Consider the following 15,101-nt stretch of genomic DNA (forward strand, 5'->3'; position numbering starts at 1 on the left):
ATATTTTCTTCTGTAATATCTAATCTGATGTTAATCTTAACTAGTATATTTTGTATTCCAAATTTTGTATATTTCACCTTTAAAATTTTGATTTGAGTCTTTTTAGATCTTTTATTTCTCTCCCCACTATATTTTTGTTTTCCCTTATCTTCTTGAACATATGGAATATATTTAAAATAGCTCTTTTAATATCCTTATCTGCTAGCTCCATTATCATTTCTGTTTCTATTTCTATTGTTGGTCGTTTTTATCCTGGTTATGAGTTGTAGTTTTTTTATGAGAAAATACTCTTCTGAGGACAATACCTGATGCCCCATGTATTAAGAGATCTTAACACCTTGGCCAGTGGGAACAGGAACGCTTTCTGGCCCCATGTGAACTCAGATTATTCCTCCTACTTTTTTCCAGATTTTTTCCCACACAGCCTTAGTATTTTTTCACATACATGTGCAGATGAGTACTCAGGCAAAGAGCAAGGAGACCTTTCTGCAAATCTTTGAGGCTCTTCCTCTGTGCGGTCTCTTCTTTGCTTTGTCCTCCCTGAGCTCAGAACATTGTCTCCTTGACACAGCAAAACCCCTGGTCTTTGTTTCAGTTTCTCTTCCCTGCGCTATGGTCTGGAAGCTTTCTCCAGACAGTGAGCAGGGGAACTTACTGAGTTCACCTTGTTTATTTATCTTTTCTGGGATTATTGTTCCACACTGTCTGTGTACAATGTCTGAAAACTTTTGTTTTATAGGTTTCATCTAGTTTTGTAGTGGTTTAAGGTGGGAAGATAAATCTAATCCCTGTTTTTCCATCATGGGCAGAAGTGGAAGTTTCTGTAATTTAAAGTTTACTTTCTTACACATTATATTGTTTGGTTTAGATACAGACAGCCTCATTTCATTTGAGCCCTACATCTTGTGGAGAACTGGCAATGAATGGGTCTTCTTGAGAGAGCCTTGGGCTGAGTCATTTTACCCATTCTGCCACTCACTAGTTGTCATTTAATGTCTGAACCTTACCTGCTCATCTACAAAACTAGGGTATTAATAACATGTGTTCCTGGGGCACCTGGGTGGCTCAGTCGTTAGGCATCTGCCTTCAGCTCAGGTCATGATCCCAGGGTCCTGGGATTGAGCCCCGCATTGGGCTCCCTGCTCGGCAGGAGGCCTGCTTCTCCCTCTCCAGCTCCCCCATGGTTGTGTTCCCTCTCTCTCTATCAAATAAATAAATAAACTCTTAAAAAAATAATTTGTGTTCCTTGCTTTCCTTGTAGGATGTTTGGAAATGAAATGGGATGTGATCTGTAATAGCACTTTAAATTATTTTTTTAAATAAACAGCTAAAAATAAATAGGTAAAATATCTGTTTCTATAAGTAAACAAGACTGTTATTAGTTGTACTCCAAACATTATGTTGACTAGATATAGTGTTGAAGTGAGAGGATGATGACATTTAAAAACCCAGTTGAAGAAGACCTTGGAAACCATTTTCCCTACCTGTACTTCAATTCTTGCCAAATAGCCCAACCACCGCTTCCAATAAAACTGTACAAATTTCAGTCCAAATGTGGATCTAAAACTCATTAAGCTTTTTTTCAAATGCAATTTCAATATCCAGACCCAGTAGCATCCTTTAAATTGTTTTATGGCTCTAATACACCTTATGCCTCAGCATTCTCCATCTTAAAAATGAAATTATTGTTACCATATTTCTATTATTTTCTTTGGGGAAACTTTGAAAAACCTTTTAAAGGAATGGCATTGTATAATGTATGTGGGCAGAAGACATGAAGAAAAGGGTGACATACTTCTTTGCCTTGACTTTGACCTTGGGGTGGGAAGGAGTGTTGTTATGAGTTGGTTATTTGAGTTTTAAATTTATGGTGTTGTTACCACCATCATCTCACACATACACACATCCCGTAGTGGTTTCAAAGCATGCCACAATTCTTTGACATTTCCCATATTGAGACTTGGGGATCTGTGTTCCCTCCCCTTAAATCTGGCCAGGCTTGTGACCACTTTGACCAATAGAGTGCTGGTTAAAGGTAATGCCATGTGACTTCTGGGCCAAAGTCAAAAAATACCATGCACCTTGTTTGTTGGAACTCTCATTCTTGGAGCGGAGTTAATATTTAAGAAGTCTACTCAGAGGCCACCATGCTAAAAGGAAGCCAATACAATGTGGGAAATTCATGAACAGACACTCTGGTTAACAGTCTCAGCTTAACCCAGCCTTTGAGTGACCCCAGCCCTGGTGCCAGACACATGGCTGAAGAAACTTCCAGATAGTTCCAGCTCCTGACCATTCAAGTTACTTTCAGTTATTCGTGTCTTTCCAGCTGAGACCTCAAACATTATGAAGCAGACACCCTCATTGTATGCTATCCAAATTCCTGACCACAGAGTCACCTAGCATGATGGGGGTTAATCACAGAGCAGTAGAAAACTGGATCGCATCCTTTCCTAGATCACTGTCACATGCTAGTGGAAATGCAGGGCAAATCATTCAAGGACCCATTTAGAGAGGTAGTCTGAGTGGATATGTTGAGTGAGGGGTGTGTTTCCCAGTGAAGTCTTCATAAAGGGACATCTAAGACTGCTCAGACATCCCATCTGAATATAAATCCAGGAGCTGTTGAATGCAGTCTGTTCACATGAGTTGTTAGGGGCAACTCACTTCAGTGCTTGTGGGAAGTGAGCCCTCTTGTTTGCCCAACTAGCCACCCACCCACTGCCCATTGTTCCCACTGCCCTCCTTCCCTCCCTTTCTCCCTCCCTCCTTCCCTTCCTCTTTTCTTCTGTCTTTCCCCTTTCACTGAGTGCCCTCTATGTGCAACACATTATTTTAGGTTCTGGAGTGTCAAAGATAACTGTGTATTAACAGAGTCCTTTATTGTCTATATCTTGATGCTTTGACATCAGGGGCCTTGCTGACTCTGGAAAGATTCCCCCTCCCAAGGCTAGCCAGTCCCTAGAGATAGTAAACAACTCAACTGCTAGTGCACTTTTCAAATACAAACCCACACCCACAACCATCTCCTTTATGGAGCTCTCGCACTCTGGGCCACTATCCACCTGCCCGAATCACCTCAAGGCCAGGTACCAGAAAACCAGGGACAACTCTTATACTCCAGAACCCACCCAAATTCTTCAGACTAGCCAATCCTAAGCCTGCTCACCCCTTCCTCACTTGGCCTTCCTGAGGAAACCACAGTGAAGGCTTTTGCCCACTTCCAATGCTTCCCCATATGTCCCCAAGAGTATAGAGTGCCCTCTTGGGAACTGTGAGTAACTAGCTTTCCAATGGCAGTTGTCTTCTGATCTGTTGGCTTTGCTATACCTCAAATTTTCTATTAATATACTGTATTTTAAAACAGAATGATATTCAATCCTGCCTGAGGGAACTTACAATTTAGTGGTGGTAGGATGCCTTAAAATAATAGGGCTAGTAAAATTGTGTTTCATGATCTGAGCACTACTTACGCAGGTGTGTTCACCTTGTGAAATCCCAGCAAAGTCACCATCTGCACACTTCTCCATAGGCATATTATACTTTATTAAAAACCAAAACATAAATAATGGTAAGTTGAAACCCATCCATGAAGATAATCTCATAAGCTAAACAAACAAGACGTATCCTTAGTTTCTCACAGAATTGTTGGCTGATGACTGAGTTCTCCACGACAAGATCTCTATCAGTATCACCTCACAACGTCAGTCATGATCCTGCCACTATTTACCCAGAAATCAGACTCGTGTACAGATAGCCCAAGAAAAGACTCATTCCCATTTCTTCCTATTTCCATTGTGTATTATTTAAAAATGACTTCTAGTCAGTTTCCCTTCTTCTTAGGCATTTGGAAAGAATAAGCAATAGGATAAAGAGATAGAAACATACCCCCTTGAACCAACTGTTAGTTTTTCTTATAATTTGTTGGTTTTTCCATCTAAAGTCTGAAAGTCTAGCTTCTGACTAATTAAATAGAGATCATTTCAGTGCAGCAATCCTACATACATACTCCCTTACAGAAGAAAAACTGGTCATTGTTCAGAGTGGAGTAGGAGAAAATTAATGTAGAAAAGGTGTGTCCTTGGCTTGGAACTCTCCCAGCCGTCAGTGCTAGGGAGAAGCAAACACAAATCCCAGAATGTGCACTGGCTTCTCTCTGCCTTGCCCTGGAGAGTGCACACAACATGGGCAAGCCCTTCATTTCACTGGGCCTCCCGTGACTCTCCACCCTGTGCATTGGTTAGGTGACTGGATCGAATGTGTTCAGCCAGTAGTAGCCGATGGGACTGGATTTACGTCTTCTGGCTCCAAGTCAGGGTTCTTCCCACCATTTGTTGGCAGACACGATTAACCAGACACGAGCACTTTTATGTAGAAGGGGGGATTCTCTTGTGCATGGGAAGTCTGACCTGGGCCATCCCAAGAAAACTTGGGCTTCTGTACCCCAGTGTTTTGTTAGTATTAAGTCCTTCTTACAAAGGGGTTTTGATATTGGCAAGAGGTCTACACTGCCCACATTCAGGAACAATGCAGTTTGGAAACCCTAGTCTACTTTCCCTAGTGCCCGTGGAAAAGCAGTTAAACCTCAGATGCAGTGAAGCTCTGTCTGGGTTTCATTGTGCTCTGCCTACTTCCAGGCCACTCATTAAGCCTACAGGTACATCTTAAATCCATGCTGTGTGGTTTAATCCCACCTACCCAAATGATTCTAAATTAGGGACCTTGATGAATTTCTCCTAAATGACTATGAAGAGATTCCTCTGGGTTAGAAAAGAGCAACTCTGAGTACAGCTGCTTAGAGGGAAGTCAGGGTTTCTTGTTGCTGGACCAGGCGTGAGGAGTGGGGGGAGAGGGAGCCGGCAGGCCTGGGCAGGTTTCTTGGCTCTCCAGCATGCACCTCACCCATGGCCAACAGGGTTTGCTCATTTGCTTTTCACATTTCCTTGAACTTCAAACACCCTTTGGATGAGGAAAGCTCCGGTGGAACTTGAAGGGACCAAACTAGAGAGGGCACAAGGACAGCGGGAGACACGGCAACAGGTTAGAAGCCCTTCTCTCGGGCCTGGGGCTCTGCTGAGGGTGGGAAGCGGGGAGCTGACCCCGGGGAGCCCTGCAACCAGGTAACAAAGGCAGGAAGGCAAGGGATGTGTGTTCATGTCTCTGCTCTGCCCCTTGCAAGCTGCAGTCTCTCCTGTGTCATCGGGGAAAGGGCTTAATGACACCACTCAGGCTGCCCACTTCCAAGAGGGTTTGTGTAGAGGCCCAGATGAGTCAGCCAATGACCTTTACAAAGACTGTCTGTCAATCAAGTACATAAATTAGTGTGAGCAAAGATGATGGTGATGATGATTTCAACCTCCCACCTGGTGTGAGGGATGAAATGTACTAGCAAACACATACGTAAAACCATTGCAGAGATGAAAGCTGGTGGCTGGGGTTCCACCAGCTCAGGGCTCTGCTTGGTCCAGATGCTGAGCTCTGGTGCGGGAGCTCCCCATCAGAGCAGGGATCGGGCGCCTGATCCCCCTCCTTCCCCTTCTCCTAGAGTCACCAGAATTCTTAGGTTTGGAATAGAATAAGGAAAACTCCTGCTCCTTGAGGGGGAACGTTTTGAAGGCCCGACCCTATTAATTTTATTTAGAATGTCATCCATTCATTGTAACATTTCACAGTTCTTTATAGGAGGTGATTTCACAACTACTGTATCTGTTCATCCTGGTTTTGTCCCCATTTTACAGATGAAGAAACCGAGGCTAAGATCAAGTAAATGACACCGCTAGTAAGTTGCAGCAATTTACACTCGGGCTTTCAGACTTCAAGTCCTGTGTTCCTGGAAACGCATGTTCAACTACAGAGCTAAAGAAAGACCTGGGAAGGAGCAGAGAAAGAGGGGAAAGTGGGGAGGAGAGGAGAAAGAAGGGGAAGGAGGGAGGGAGGGAAGCATGGAAATAGGGATGGAGGGAAAAGAAAAGGAAGGAAAAAAAGCAAAAGTAACTTGAGGGAGCAGAGAGCGCAGTTCTCGCAATATACACGGGAAAGTAAGGCTCACTTGCGTCTGTGTTCAGACAGGTCTGCTGCGTGGTACTCGAGCGGTGTCCACTGTGTCCCTGAGGCATCACACACAGACCGCTGCTCGGACTCTGCACTTCGGGATCTGCTAGAACTCCCATCCCATCCCGCTGCGGACCCCACTCCATTGCCCCTACTCGAGAGACTTCTTGGTTCACTTGCTTGTGGATTCACCGCGGGGAACCTCTACGGACGACTGGCTGCAGTCCTGTGCCCAGCGCGGTTCCAAGCAAGTGTTGCGCGGTGAGGGGGATGTGGGGGGGGGGAGGGGAATCGCCAGCCTTGGCCCTCCCGCTCAGCCCTCCGAGCCCCGGGCTTTGGGGACACTTGAGATCTACTCGGAGTTCCGGAACACTGAAGGTCGCAGTGACCAGAGAGGCAGAGGAGTCACAGGGACCCGCATCTCTTAGCACCGCCTGCAGCAGGGCACGTTCGCATAAAGTTGCCCAGGTAAATCAATGCGCGGGTGCAAGTTAAGAAGTGAAGGAATGGAGCGAGCAAAAGAGCCCGGGTTCCCGTGAGCAGATCGCTCAGACGCTGAGGGCAGCGCCCATCGAGCCATGAGGCCCTTAACGCCCAGGTCCTGGACGACTCAGTCTCGTGCACTCTCTCCAGACGAAATGCAAGAAATTAAACAATTGGAAACAACAATCACAACTTGTCTCCTCTCTGCGCCCGCCCCCGCTGTTTTCTCCAACTTTGCTAAAGAGCTCTGGAATCCAACTTGACGGCTCTGCGCTCCCCGGGTCCCTTGCCTCTTCTTAACCTGGTGCCTGGGCGCGGCCCCACTGCGTGCGCTCTCTACTGCGGAACTGCGCCGACCGGGCGCCAGAAGCTGGGGGCTGTAGTGGGAACGTCCGCGGCCGGCAAGGGGGCGCTGTCCCCTATAGGCCTCTGGGCTGTCCGAGCACTGTCTGTGCCCTGCAGCGGCGGTGGGCTTAGAAGGGGTCCAGGGATCCACGGCTGCAGCGCAGGTCCTCCTCCCGAACCCCCGGTTGAGGTCCCTTATCCTTCCTTCCTTACCCCAATGAGGTGCCCTCCCGCGCCCTGGCGCGGCCCTAGCGCCCCGCGGTTCCTAGAGTACCCCGGCCTAGGGATTTTTCTTGAGGAAATTTCTGGCAGAGGGGTCCAACATAGGAAATGGCCTAGGCTTCCCGGGGTCCACCTAGACTGTGGAAACATTCTCTCTGCTTCCCCTCCTCCGTCTTCCCCTCCCCCCGTTCAACCCGCTCCCCGCTTGTCCCTGGTGCCAGCCAGCCCCTCTGCTCCACCTCGGGTTCCAGGATGCTCTCCTGGCTGCGGTACACACACTTTCCAGCCAGCACCTGCTCCTTTTGCTGATCAGCTCTGGCCTGTGAGGGTAGCGTGTGGAGCGCATGGGTGTAGGGTGCTGCTGCTGGATCCTGCCGGGAAAGGAGAGGAGAACTGAGCAATCTGTTTTATGAGTAAAGCCCATTCCGGGATGAAAATTATCCGGGATTCTATAGGTTAAAATTGGGACTTAAAAACAGAGAAGTTGCATTTCTCCATCCACTTGCCTTGGGGTCTGTGGGGCCTTTCTGGGAACTCATGTTGCACACAAGGCACTTATGAACTCGGTGCACACTAGGACATTGAAATTTGGTCTTAGAATTTACAGGGCTTTACATCTAGAGTTGTATTAACATCAAGCATCATACAGAGTTTAAGCTTTAACATATCTCACCAGATCTTCACAACAGCCCTGTGAGATCAAGTCTTATCATTGTCCTCCTTTTAGGTTTAGGTAAAAAGGCCTAGAGAGATACCTGACTTGCCCAGAGTCACACATTAAGTAATCAAACACTGAAGACAGGTCCTGACTCCAGACCCCAGGAGGGTCCTCCCACAATGCTACCTCCTTTCAGGGTCACTTCTACTAAGCCCTGAATAGGGATGGCGCTCAGTAAATATTTGTAGATTGAATTCCAGGATCTAACCAAGCCTTATGATTGCCGTGTTTTATACAGTAGGGTGTGTCTAAGCCTTATTTACTCACTCACTTATTCATTCACTTATTCGGCAGTTCTTGAGGGCCTACTGTGTGCCGATGCTGCCATAAGAGCCAGGAGGACAGCCCTACTCACAGGAAGCAGGGGATCATGTGAGCTCTCCTGGAGGCAGAGGGCTGGCATCTTGGAGAGACTGCCCTCAGCTCCCAGCTCTCAGCCCTCCGAGTTGAGCGCGGGCCCAGAACCTGCCATGCTCTAACCTGGGGAGTCGGAAAGGCTTACGGGAACGCGGGAGGGGAGGGCCCGGAGCAACTCTACTCCGAGGAGCAGGACAGCAGGACGGACACAAGAGAAAATACAACCAGAAGGAAATTCCCTGAGAGAAGAGCTAGAGACAGGGAGCTGGAGACCCCGCGGACTTCGGAGACAAGCGCGGTGTGGAGATAAGGGTGTTAGAGGAGAGAAATCAGATGGCAGAGTGAATAAAGGAGAACTGAGAATGCAGTCAAGCCCTCAGGACAGCCTGGGAGTTGCGGGGGCGTCGGGGGTGGGGAGTAGGGGCTTGGTGAGCACTGCATAGAACCCCATCCGGAGTGCATTCCTAGTCCTTGCCAGTCTCTGGCCGCCAAAGTTGGCTGGGAGCGAGATTGTTGGAGCCCAGGTCACTTGAGAAAAAGAGTAGGAATGTTCTCTTCAGAACGGTTCACACGCTGCTCTGGGGGGATTCATGGTCAGACCAGTGTCTATCGCGCCCGGCCAGGCCTAGCGAAACCTGTTTGGCTTCGGTTCTCCAGGGGATTCCAGGCGCGGGAGGAGTTGGTGGAGTGGGGCTAGGAGAGGCCACGGCCAGTCGGGACAGGGCACTGGAGTCTGGCTCCCGCTCCGGGGCGAGGGGACTGCGGGCGGCGCCCGCCTCCGGGCTCTGCGACACCTGCACCCAGAGCGGGCGGGACCGGAGGCGGCCAGGCGCAGATTCCCCGGAGGGACTGGGAGGCAGAGAGCGGGCCAGGGCGGGCACGGGGAAGTGGCCCTCCCTCCACTCTCCCCCTCCTGGCAGGTCGGAGCCGGGACGCGGTGGCCCAGGACGCAGGGAGTGGGCCCGCGCCGAAACGGAGGGAGGGGCCGCGCCGCCTTCGAGAGTCATTGGAGGACGCGGCCGCCCGAAGCTGATAAATAAAGGGACGGGCCGCGGCTGCCAGCCAAGTTGGACGCCCGACCCGTGCGAGGGCCGGGTTAGCGCCTGCCCTGCGAGGCGAAGCGAGGGGACCCCCGTGCGGCCATGGCCACGCTGTTGGGAGCTTATCCGTGGCCCGAGGGGCTCGAGTGCCCGGCCCTGGAAGCCGAGCTGTCGGATGGGCTGTCGCCGCCGGCCGCCCCTCGCGGGCCGGGGGACAAGGGCTCGGAGAGCCGTATCCGGCGGCCCATGAACGCCTTCATGGTATGGGCCAAGGACGAGAGGAAACGTCTGGCGGTGCAGAACCCGGACCTGCACAACGCCGAGCTCAGCAAGATGCTGGGTGAGTAAGCGAGCGAGCGGGCGGGGCGCCCCGGGAGGTCGGCGGGACGGGGGCGCGGGCGGAGGCGGGCCCCCGGGGCTCGCGGCTAGGGACCGGGGGTGGGGGTCCTGCGAGGGCGCGGGAGCCTAGGTAGGACCTGGCGTGTGGGTATGCTCGGGGAGCGCTAGCGTTCGCTGTGCCAGCGAGGCTGGGCATCTGTGCGAGCGTGGGTATGCGCGCAGTGACAGGGATTCAGAGCAGGGACACCTCGACGAGGCCCAAAGTGAAACCGCGCGGCCCGCTGCGGCCGGCCAGGAAGCCCACTCGCGGGAACAGGAGCGGAGTTTGGGGTCCCAGGGGACAGGCGGGGCCGACAGCGGCTAGATCCCGGTTGCCCGGCGACCGGGACCTGCGCGCACACAGGTCAGGACGGAAACGCAGAGGCTGGGTGGAACCGGTGTTTGCTAGGAATACCGAAGCGGGAAACACACCATTCCCTGAACTTTGCCACTGGCACGCTCACAGAAGGAGGTTGTAAATATTATTAAGGAATATTCGTCAAGAGAGACTTTGCGGGAACGCATCCCTTCTTTAACTTTATTAAACCTACAGCAAAAAGTACGCAAATAGGCTCGATTCGATAATGTATTTCTCAATCTTGGGAGTGTAGATACTGTGATTGGGATGCTCAGGGTGGCCAGTGAGGTCTGTCCTGGAGCCTGTCACTTTCCAAATGCTGCTACGCAGTCCCAGCAGGGACAGCGGGCCTGGGGACAGGGATGAGCCAGACCGGAGGGGCCCAGAGAAAGGATTTAGGGCACGTCCGAAAATTTAGAGTTGGAGTCGGTTTTCGTTGAAGTTTCTTCTTTCCCGCGTCAGGAGCTGAGTACTTTCAACTCCGCTCTACTCCTAACCTTTTTGCCCTTCCACGGAGGTTTTATTCATTTTAAGTTGTGGGACCTTTTGAAGCATTTTGTCGGCACAGTGGGACAAGGGAAATTATGTGGTCACCTGAGGTTGACCTGACCCTCCCCAACTGCACCCCCCCCAGAACTGAGCCTTTTTCCTTTTCCCTCCTGAGCTCCAAACCATGGAGTGAGGGCTGTCACCCACCTTTCTGCTGGCTAAACCTACAGGCCCGCAGAGAGGGTTCTTCCTGCAGTGTAGATGCCCTTTCAAAGCTGCTGGTTTCAAAAAGTCTCCTACCCATGGCCCAGTCCCCTGGCTAGATATGCCCAGGACACACTGGTAAGTCAATGTCTTAGTGAGCCCCTTTCTTCATAAAAAATATTAAATATTATATTTCATACTGTGTGGGCATAAAGACAAATATATTAATATATACAACAGTAAAGCATTTACCTGAAAGTTCATTTTTTTCTTCAGGTTTTTGAAGAAACGAAAATACCTTTTTTTTGTGTGTGTGTGGGCCCCTCAACATTTTTTTTTGGTGGGCCCAGGCACTGTGCCTTTTGCTCAAGGGCAGCTCCTGTGACCAGGAGAGAGTGAGGTTTCCATTGTAGGCCCAGGCCAGAGATGGGAGAGGAGCTCAGGCCAAGAAGCCTTTTGGGACTGAGGCTGCCTGCTTCCCAGGGGGCGGGCAGTCAAAAGGACCTACCTGACAGATGCCTCTTGTGAGCTGATCCCTGTTGGTGATTTGCACTTAGGCTTCCAGAGGTTATAATTCATTTTGCAGGGAAGACACTGATTTCTTCCTGCTTAACCACATAGCCCCTGGCCCTAGGGTCGGGGTTTTTAAAAATATGGACTTTCTACACCTGTTAATAGGGGTGCAGCAGGATGATCCACGTCCACCCCATGATCTTGCCCAGCCCTTTCCTTTCTAACCTAGGCAACTTTTTTGCCTCTAAGCTTTCCAATCTTTAACATCAAAAACTTCATCTAGTAGCACTACTATTTTTAGGATACTATGAATAAGAAGGCACATAAAGACAGTTAATACATTTAATGGCATTTAAAATGACTATTTTATTAATACTATGACATCCATGTACACTTAGAAACTAGAGTCACATTAGTCCACAGACAGGGTGTGGGGTGTACCAGGATCTTGGGACTCTTGCAACAATTTTGCAGTCTCAGCCACAGGGACTGCTGACGAACTCCAAACCCAGAGTTCCTGACACATTTCAAGTTGCCCTTTTAAGTGACAGCTAAATTATATTAATTGATGACTCTGTCACAATAGTTGTAAACTTTCATCCCAATGGTAGTGCGCCCTTTAATAATCGCCCTCCTCCAGTGACCTCTGAGGGCCAGGCATGCAGATTCGGCCAGTGCAGGTACCGAGGTGGCAGGATACGTAGCTCTGTACTGGGCCCTGTGCCAAGGGTTCTGGGTGGGACATGTGGCCCCTTTCCTTATAGGGCACGTGGGGATGGGGGTACATACCTCCAAGCTAGTAGGATTGGTAACTTCAGGATACATTAGAGTCGGGTGTGTGTGTGGGGCCGGGGGGGACTTCCAAAGTTGCAGAATCCCAAGTTCACCCAGGGAGGTAAGGGTCCAGAAATGACCTTCAGAAAACCAGCAGCCAGTGGGATGTGCAATGAATGTACTGACAAATGAGAGAGAGATGCTAAAGCAATTTACAAAACAACACAGAAGGGAATAAGGATGAATAGAAAATCCAAGTGAAACCAGCACTTTAGCACCAGTGGGCTACAAGTTTTATAGTGAGGAAAAGAAGAGACCCAGGGAAGTCAAAGAATTTGCTTCTGTAAGAAGAGTCAGTGACCGAGCAACTGCCCCCTGCCACAGTCACAGGGTACTGATTAAGTAGAGAGCAGGAAGTCTTATCGTGAGTGTGTGTGTGCTTGCGCACCTGTGTGCGTGTGCACGCATGTGTGTGCGTGTGCACGCATGTGTGCGCGTGCGCCTGTGCATGTTGCAGGCAGATGCGAGCATTCTGGCAATGGGCTTCACATGGCAGGGTCCTAACTGACCTTCAGATGTGAGGGATAACTGTCTGTTCCCCTAAGTGAGATCCTGTAATTTACTTAAATCTGTGAAATGACGGACTGAGCCTGAGTTCCCTCACAAGAAGGCCTGTGGGATTTATGCCATAAATACAGCATCACTTGCTGAGAGGCATTGGTGATCAGCAAAGGCAGAGAGTTTTCATTAAAATGCACAAATGATTAGACTTGGTCCACTTAGGGTAAAAAAGAGCCCAGATCAGTGTGGTCGTTATATATTTTTATCGTGTATCTGACATTGGGTCCGGTGGGCCTTTCACTGTGAATCCCGCATTGTTTACACGTTTGCGTTATCTAACGGCTTTTATAGGAGAGGTGAAAGTGATCGTGCGCGTAGTTGGCGTTAGTGGTTTTGCGGGATGCAAGCGGGAGAGATTGGTTTGGCCTCACAGTGCCGAGATCTGGGCTGGGAGCGGGTGCGAAAAGTGTGGTGTCCTTTGTGGAGAGGGCGGGTAACCGCGGGTGGGAGGTGGGATGGGGGATGGAGGCGGACGGCGTGTGCGAGTATGGACGCTGGGAGGCACGAGCGTCTGAGACAGGTGCACCGGCCTCCCCAAGCCGCGCAGATGCTGAAAGTGGCCTTCTCTGACTTGTGTGAGCAGGAAAGTCGTGGAAGGCGCTGACGCTGTCCCAGAAGAGGCCCTACGTGGACGAGGCGGAGCGGCTGCGCCTGCAGCACATGCAGGACTACCCCAACTACAAGTACCGGCCTCGCAGGAAGAAGCAGGCCAAGCGCCTCTGCAAGCGCGTGGACCCGGGCTTCCTCCTGAGCTCGCTCTCCCGGGACCAGAACGCTCTACCCGAGAAGCGGGGCGGCGGCCGCGGGGCGCTGGGGGAGAAGGAGGACAGGGGTGAGTACTCCCCGGGCTCCGCCCTGCCCAGCCTGCCGGGCTGCTACCACGAGAGGCCAACTGGCGGCGGCGGCACCCCAGGCAGCGTGGACACTTACCCATATGGGCTGCCCACGCCCCCGGAAATGTCGCCCCTGGACGTGCTGGAGCCGGAGCAGACCTTCTTCTCCTCCCCTCGCCAGGAGGAGCATGCGCACTCCCGCCGCATCTCCCACCTGCCGGGGCCCACTTACTCCCCGGAGTACGCCCCCAGCCCCCTCCACTGCGGCCACCCCCTGGGCTCCCTGGCCCTCGGCCAGTCCCCGGGCGTCTCTATGATGTCCACTGTACCTGCCTGTCCCCCGTCTCCTGCCTATTACTCCCCTGCCACCTACCACCCTCTCCACTCCAACCTCCACGCCCACCTGGGCCAACTCTCCCCCCCTCCCGAACACCCCGGCTTTGATGCCCTGGATCAGCTGAGCCAGGTGGAACTCCTGGGGGACATGGATCGCAATGAGTTCGACCAGTATTTGAACACTCCTGGCCACCCAGACTCTGCTGCAGGGGCTGTGGCCCTCAGTGGGCATGCCCCGGTCTCCCAGGTGACATCAACAGGCCCCACAGAGACCAGCCTTATCTCCGTGCTGGCTGATGCCACGGCCACGTACTACAACAGCTACAGCGTATCATAGAGTCCGAGGCAGCCAGCCCAGCCCTGCGTCGCCGCAGCCCTCTCCTTCCCGCGGGCTGAGCAGAGAGGCGACCGCGCAGTGCTACCGGCTTTCCTCCGACCGCCGGGGGTGTGCAGGTCCGAACTGTCCGCGGGGCAGAACGGGGCTCTGCTGGTCTGAGTGCCCCTTTGCTCCCTGCCGCCTACATTTTGAGCATATTCCTTCAAATGGGTTCTCATTGGCTACACCCTGGGAATAAGGCAAGGTAGTTGCCAAAAGATGGTTTACCGGCAGATTTTCATTTACTTCTCCCGGTCCCCATCACGGAAACCAATGTGTGAAAATCTCAGCGGCATTCACACCTCTCCAGCTTCTGTCCCAGACGCATGGGGTACAGCCGTTCTGATCTTTGGGTCCCCCAGGTGAGAAGAGCCCTGGGCTGCGACCCAGAGGACCCCGGGTCCCGTCCCAGTTCTGCCTCGGAGGGCTGGAGGGGCCCGCGCTCGGCTCTCTTCCCCTTCCAGCCCCTCCCCCAATCTGTAAAGTGGGGGACAGACTTGACATCTAAGGCCCCTTCTGCTCCAGAGTTTTCTGACCTAGGATTCTTTCAAGGCTAATTAAAAAGAAAACAAAAATGTGTCTTAGTAAAATTCATTAACGTCCAACGTGGTGATAATTCCGGGTGCGCAGCCCAAGAACACATGGCTTTCTGCGCTGGCATTGCCTTCCCAAATGATCGTGGTCTTTCAAAAGTACTCTTCCAATTTGAGAAACAGCATTCCTCTTGATTTGGGAAATTAACCACTAGGGTTGACTGCATCACTGAATGTGACTGAATTCAAGCCACTGGTTTTTAAACCCATTTTTAAAGATAAATTATTGTTTTTATCACACACGTTTCAAGAGAATATACAGAGCCTGAATCTATACAGTCAGCGTGTGTGAGACATGCACAACACAAACACCTTCCCACTCATCCTTCAATGCATGTCTGTATAGCCTAAATCAGATACTCTTGTAGATGTTGGCAGTTTCTTGTCAACTCCCTGTTCCGAATGACCCC

The 15,101-nt window shown here is 51.1% G+C and overlaps 1 protein-coding gene across 1 annotated transcript; it reads left to right on the plus strand.

The window, feature by feature from the left end:
* The first annotated feature begins 9,150 nt into the window (after positions 1–9,150).
* Positions 9,151–14,675, plus strand: SOX7 (SRY-box transcription factor 7). The gene is made up of 2 exons (XM_027600754.2): positions 9,151–9,556; positions 13,137–14,675. Exons 1-2 carry the CDS (start codon positions 9,319–9,321, stop codon positions 14,057–14,059), a joined length of 1,161 nt encoding a protein of 386 aa, XP_027456555.1. The 5' UTR covers positions 9,151–9,318; the 3' UTR covers positions 14,060–14,675.
* The last annotated feature ends 426 nt before the right edge of the window (positions 14,676–15,101 follow it).

This window comes from Zalophus californianus, chromosome 2 (genome assembly GCF_009762305.2).
Source record: "Zalophus californianus isolate mZalCal1 chromosome 2, mZalCal1.pri.v2, whole genome shotgun sequence".
Taxonomy (NCBI): domain Eukaryota; kingdom Metazoa; phylum Chordata; class Mammalia; order Carnivora; family Otariidae; genus Zalophus; species Zalophus californianus.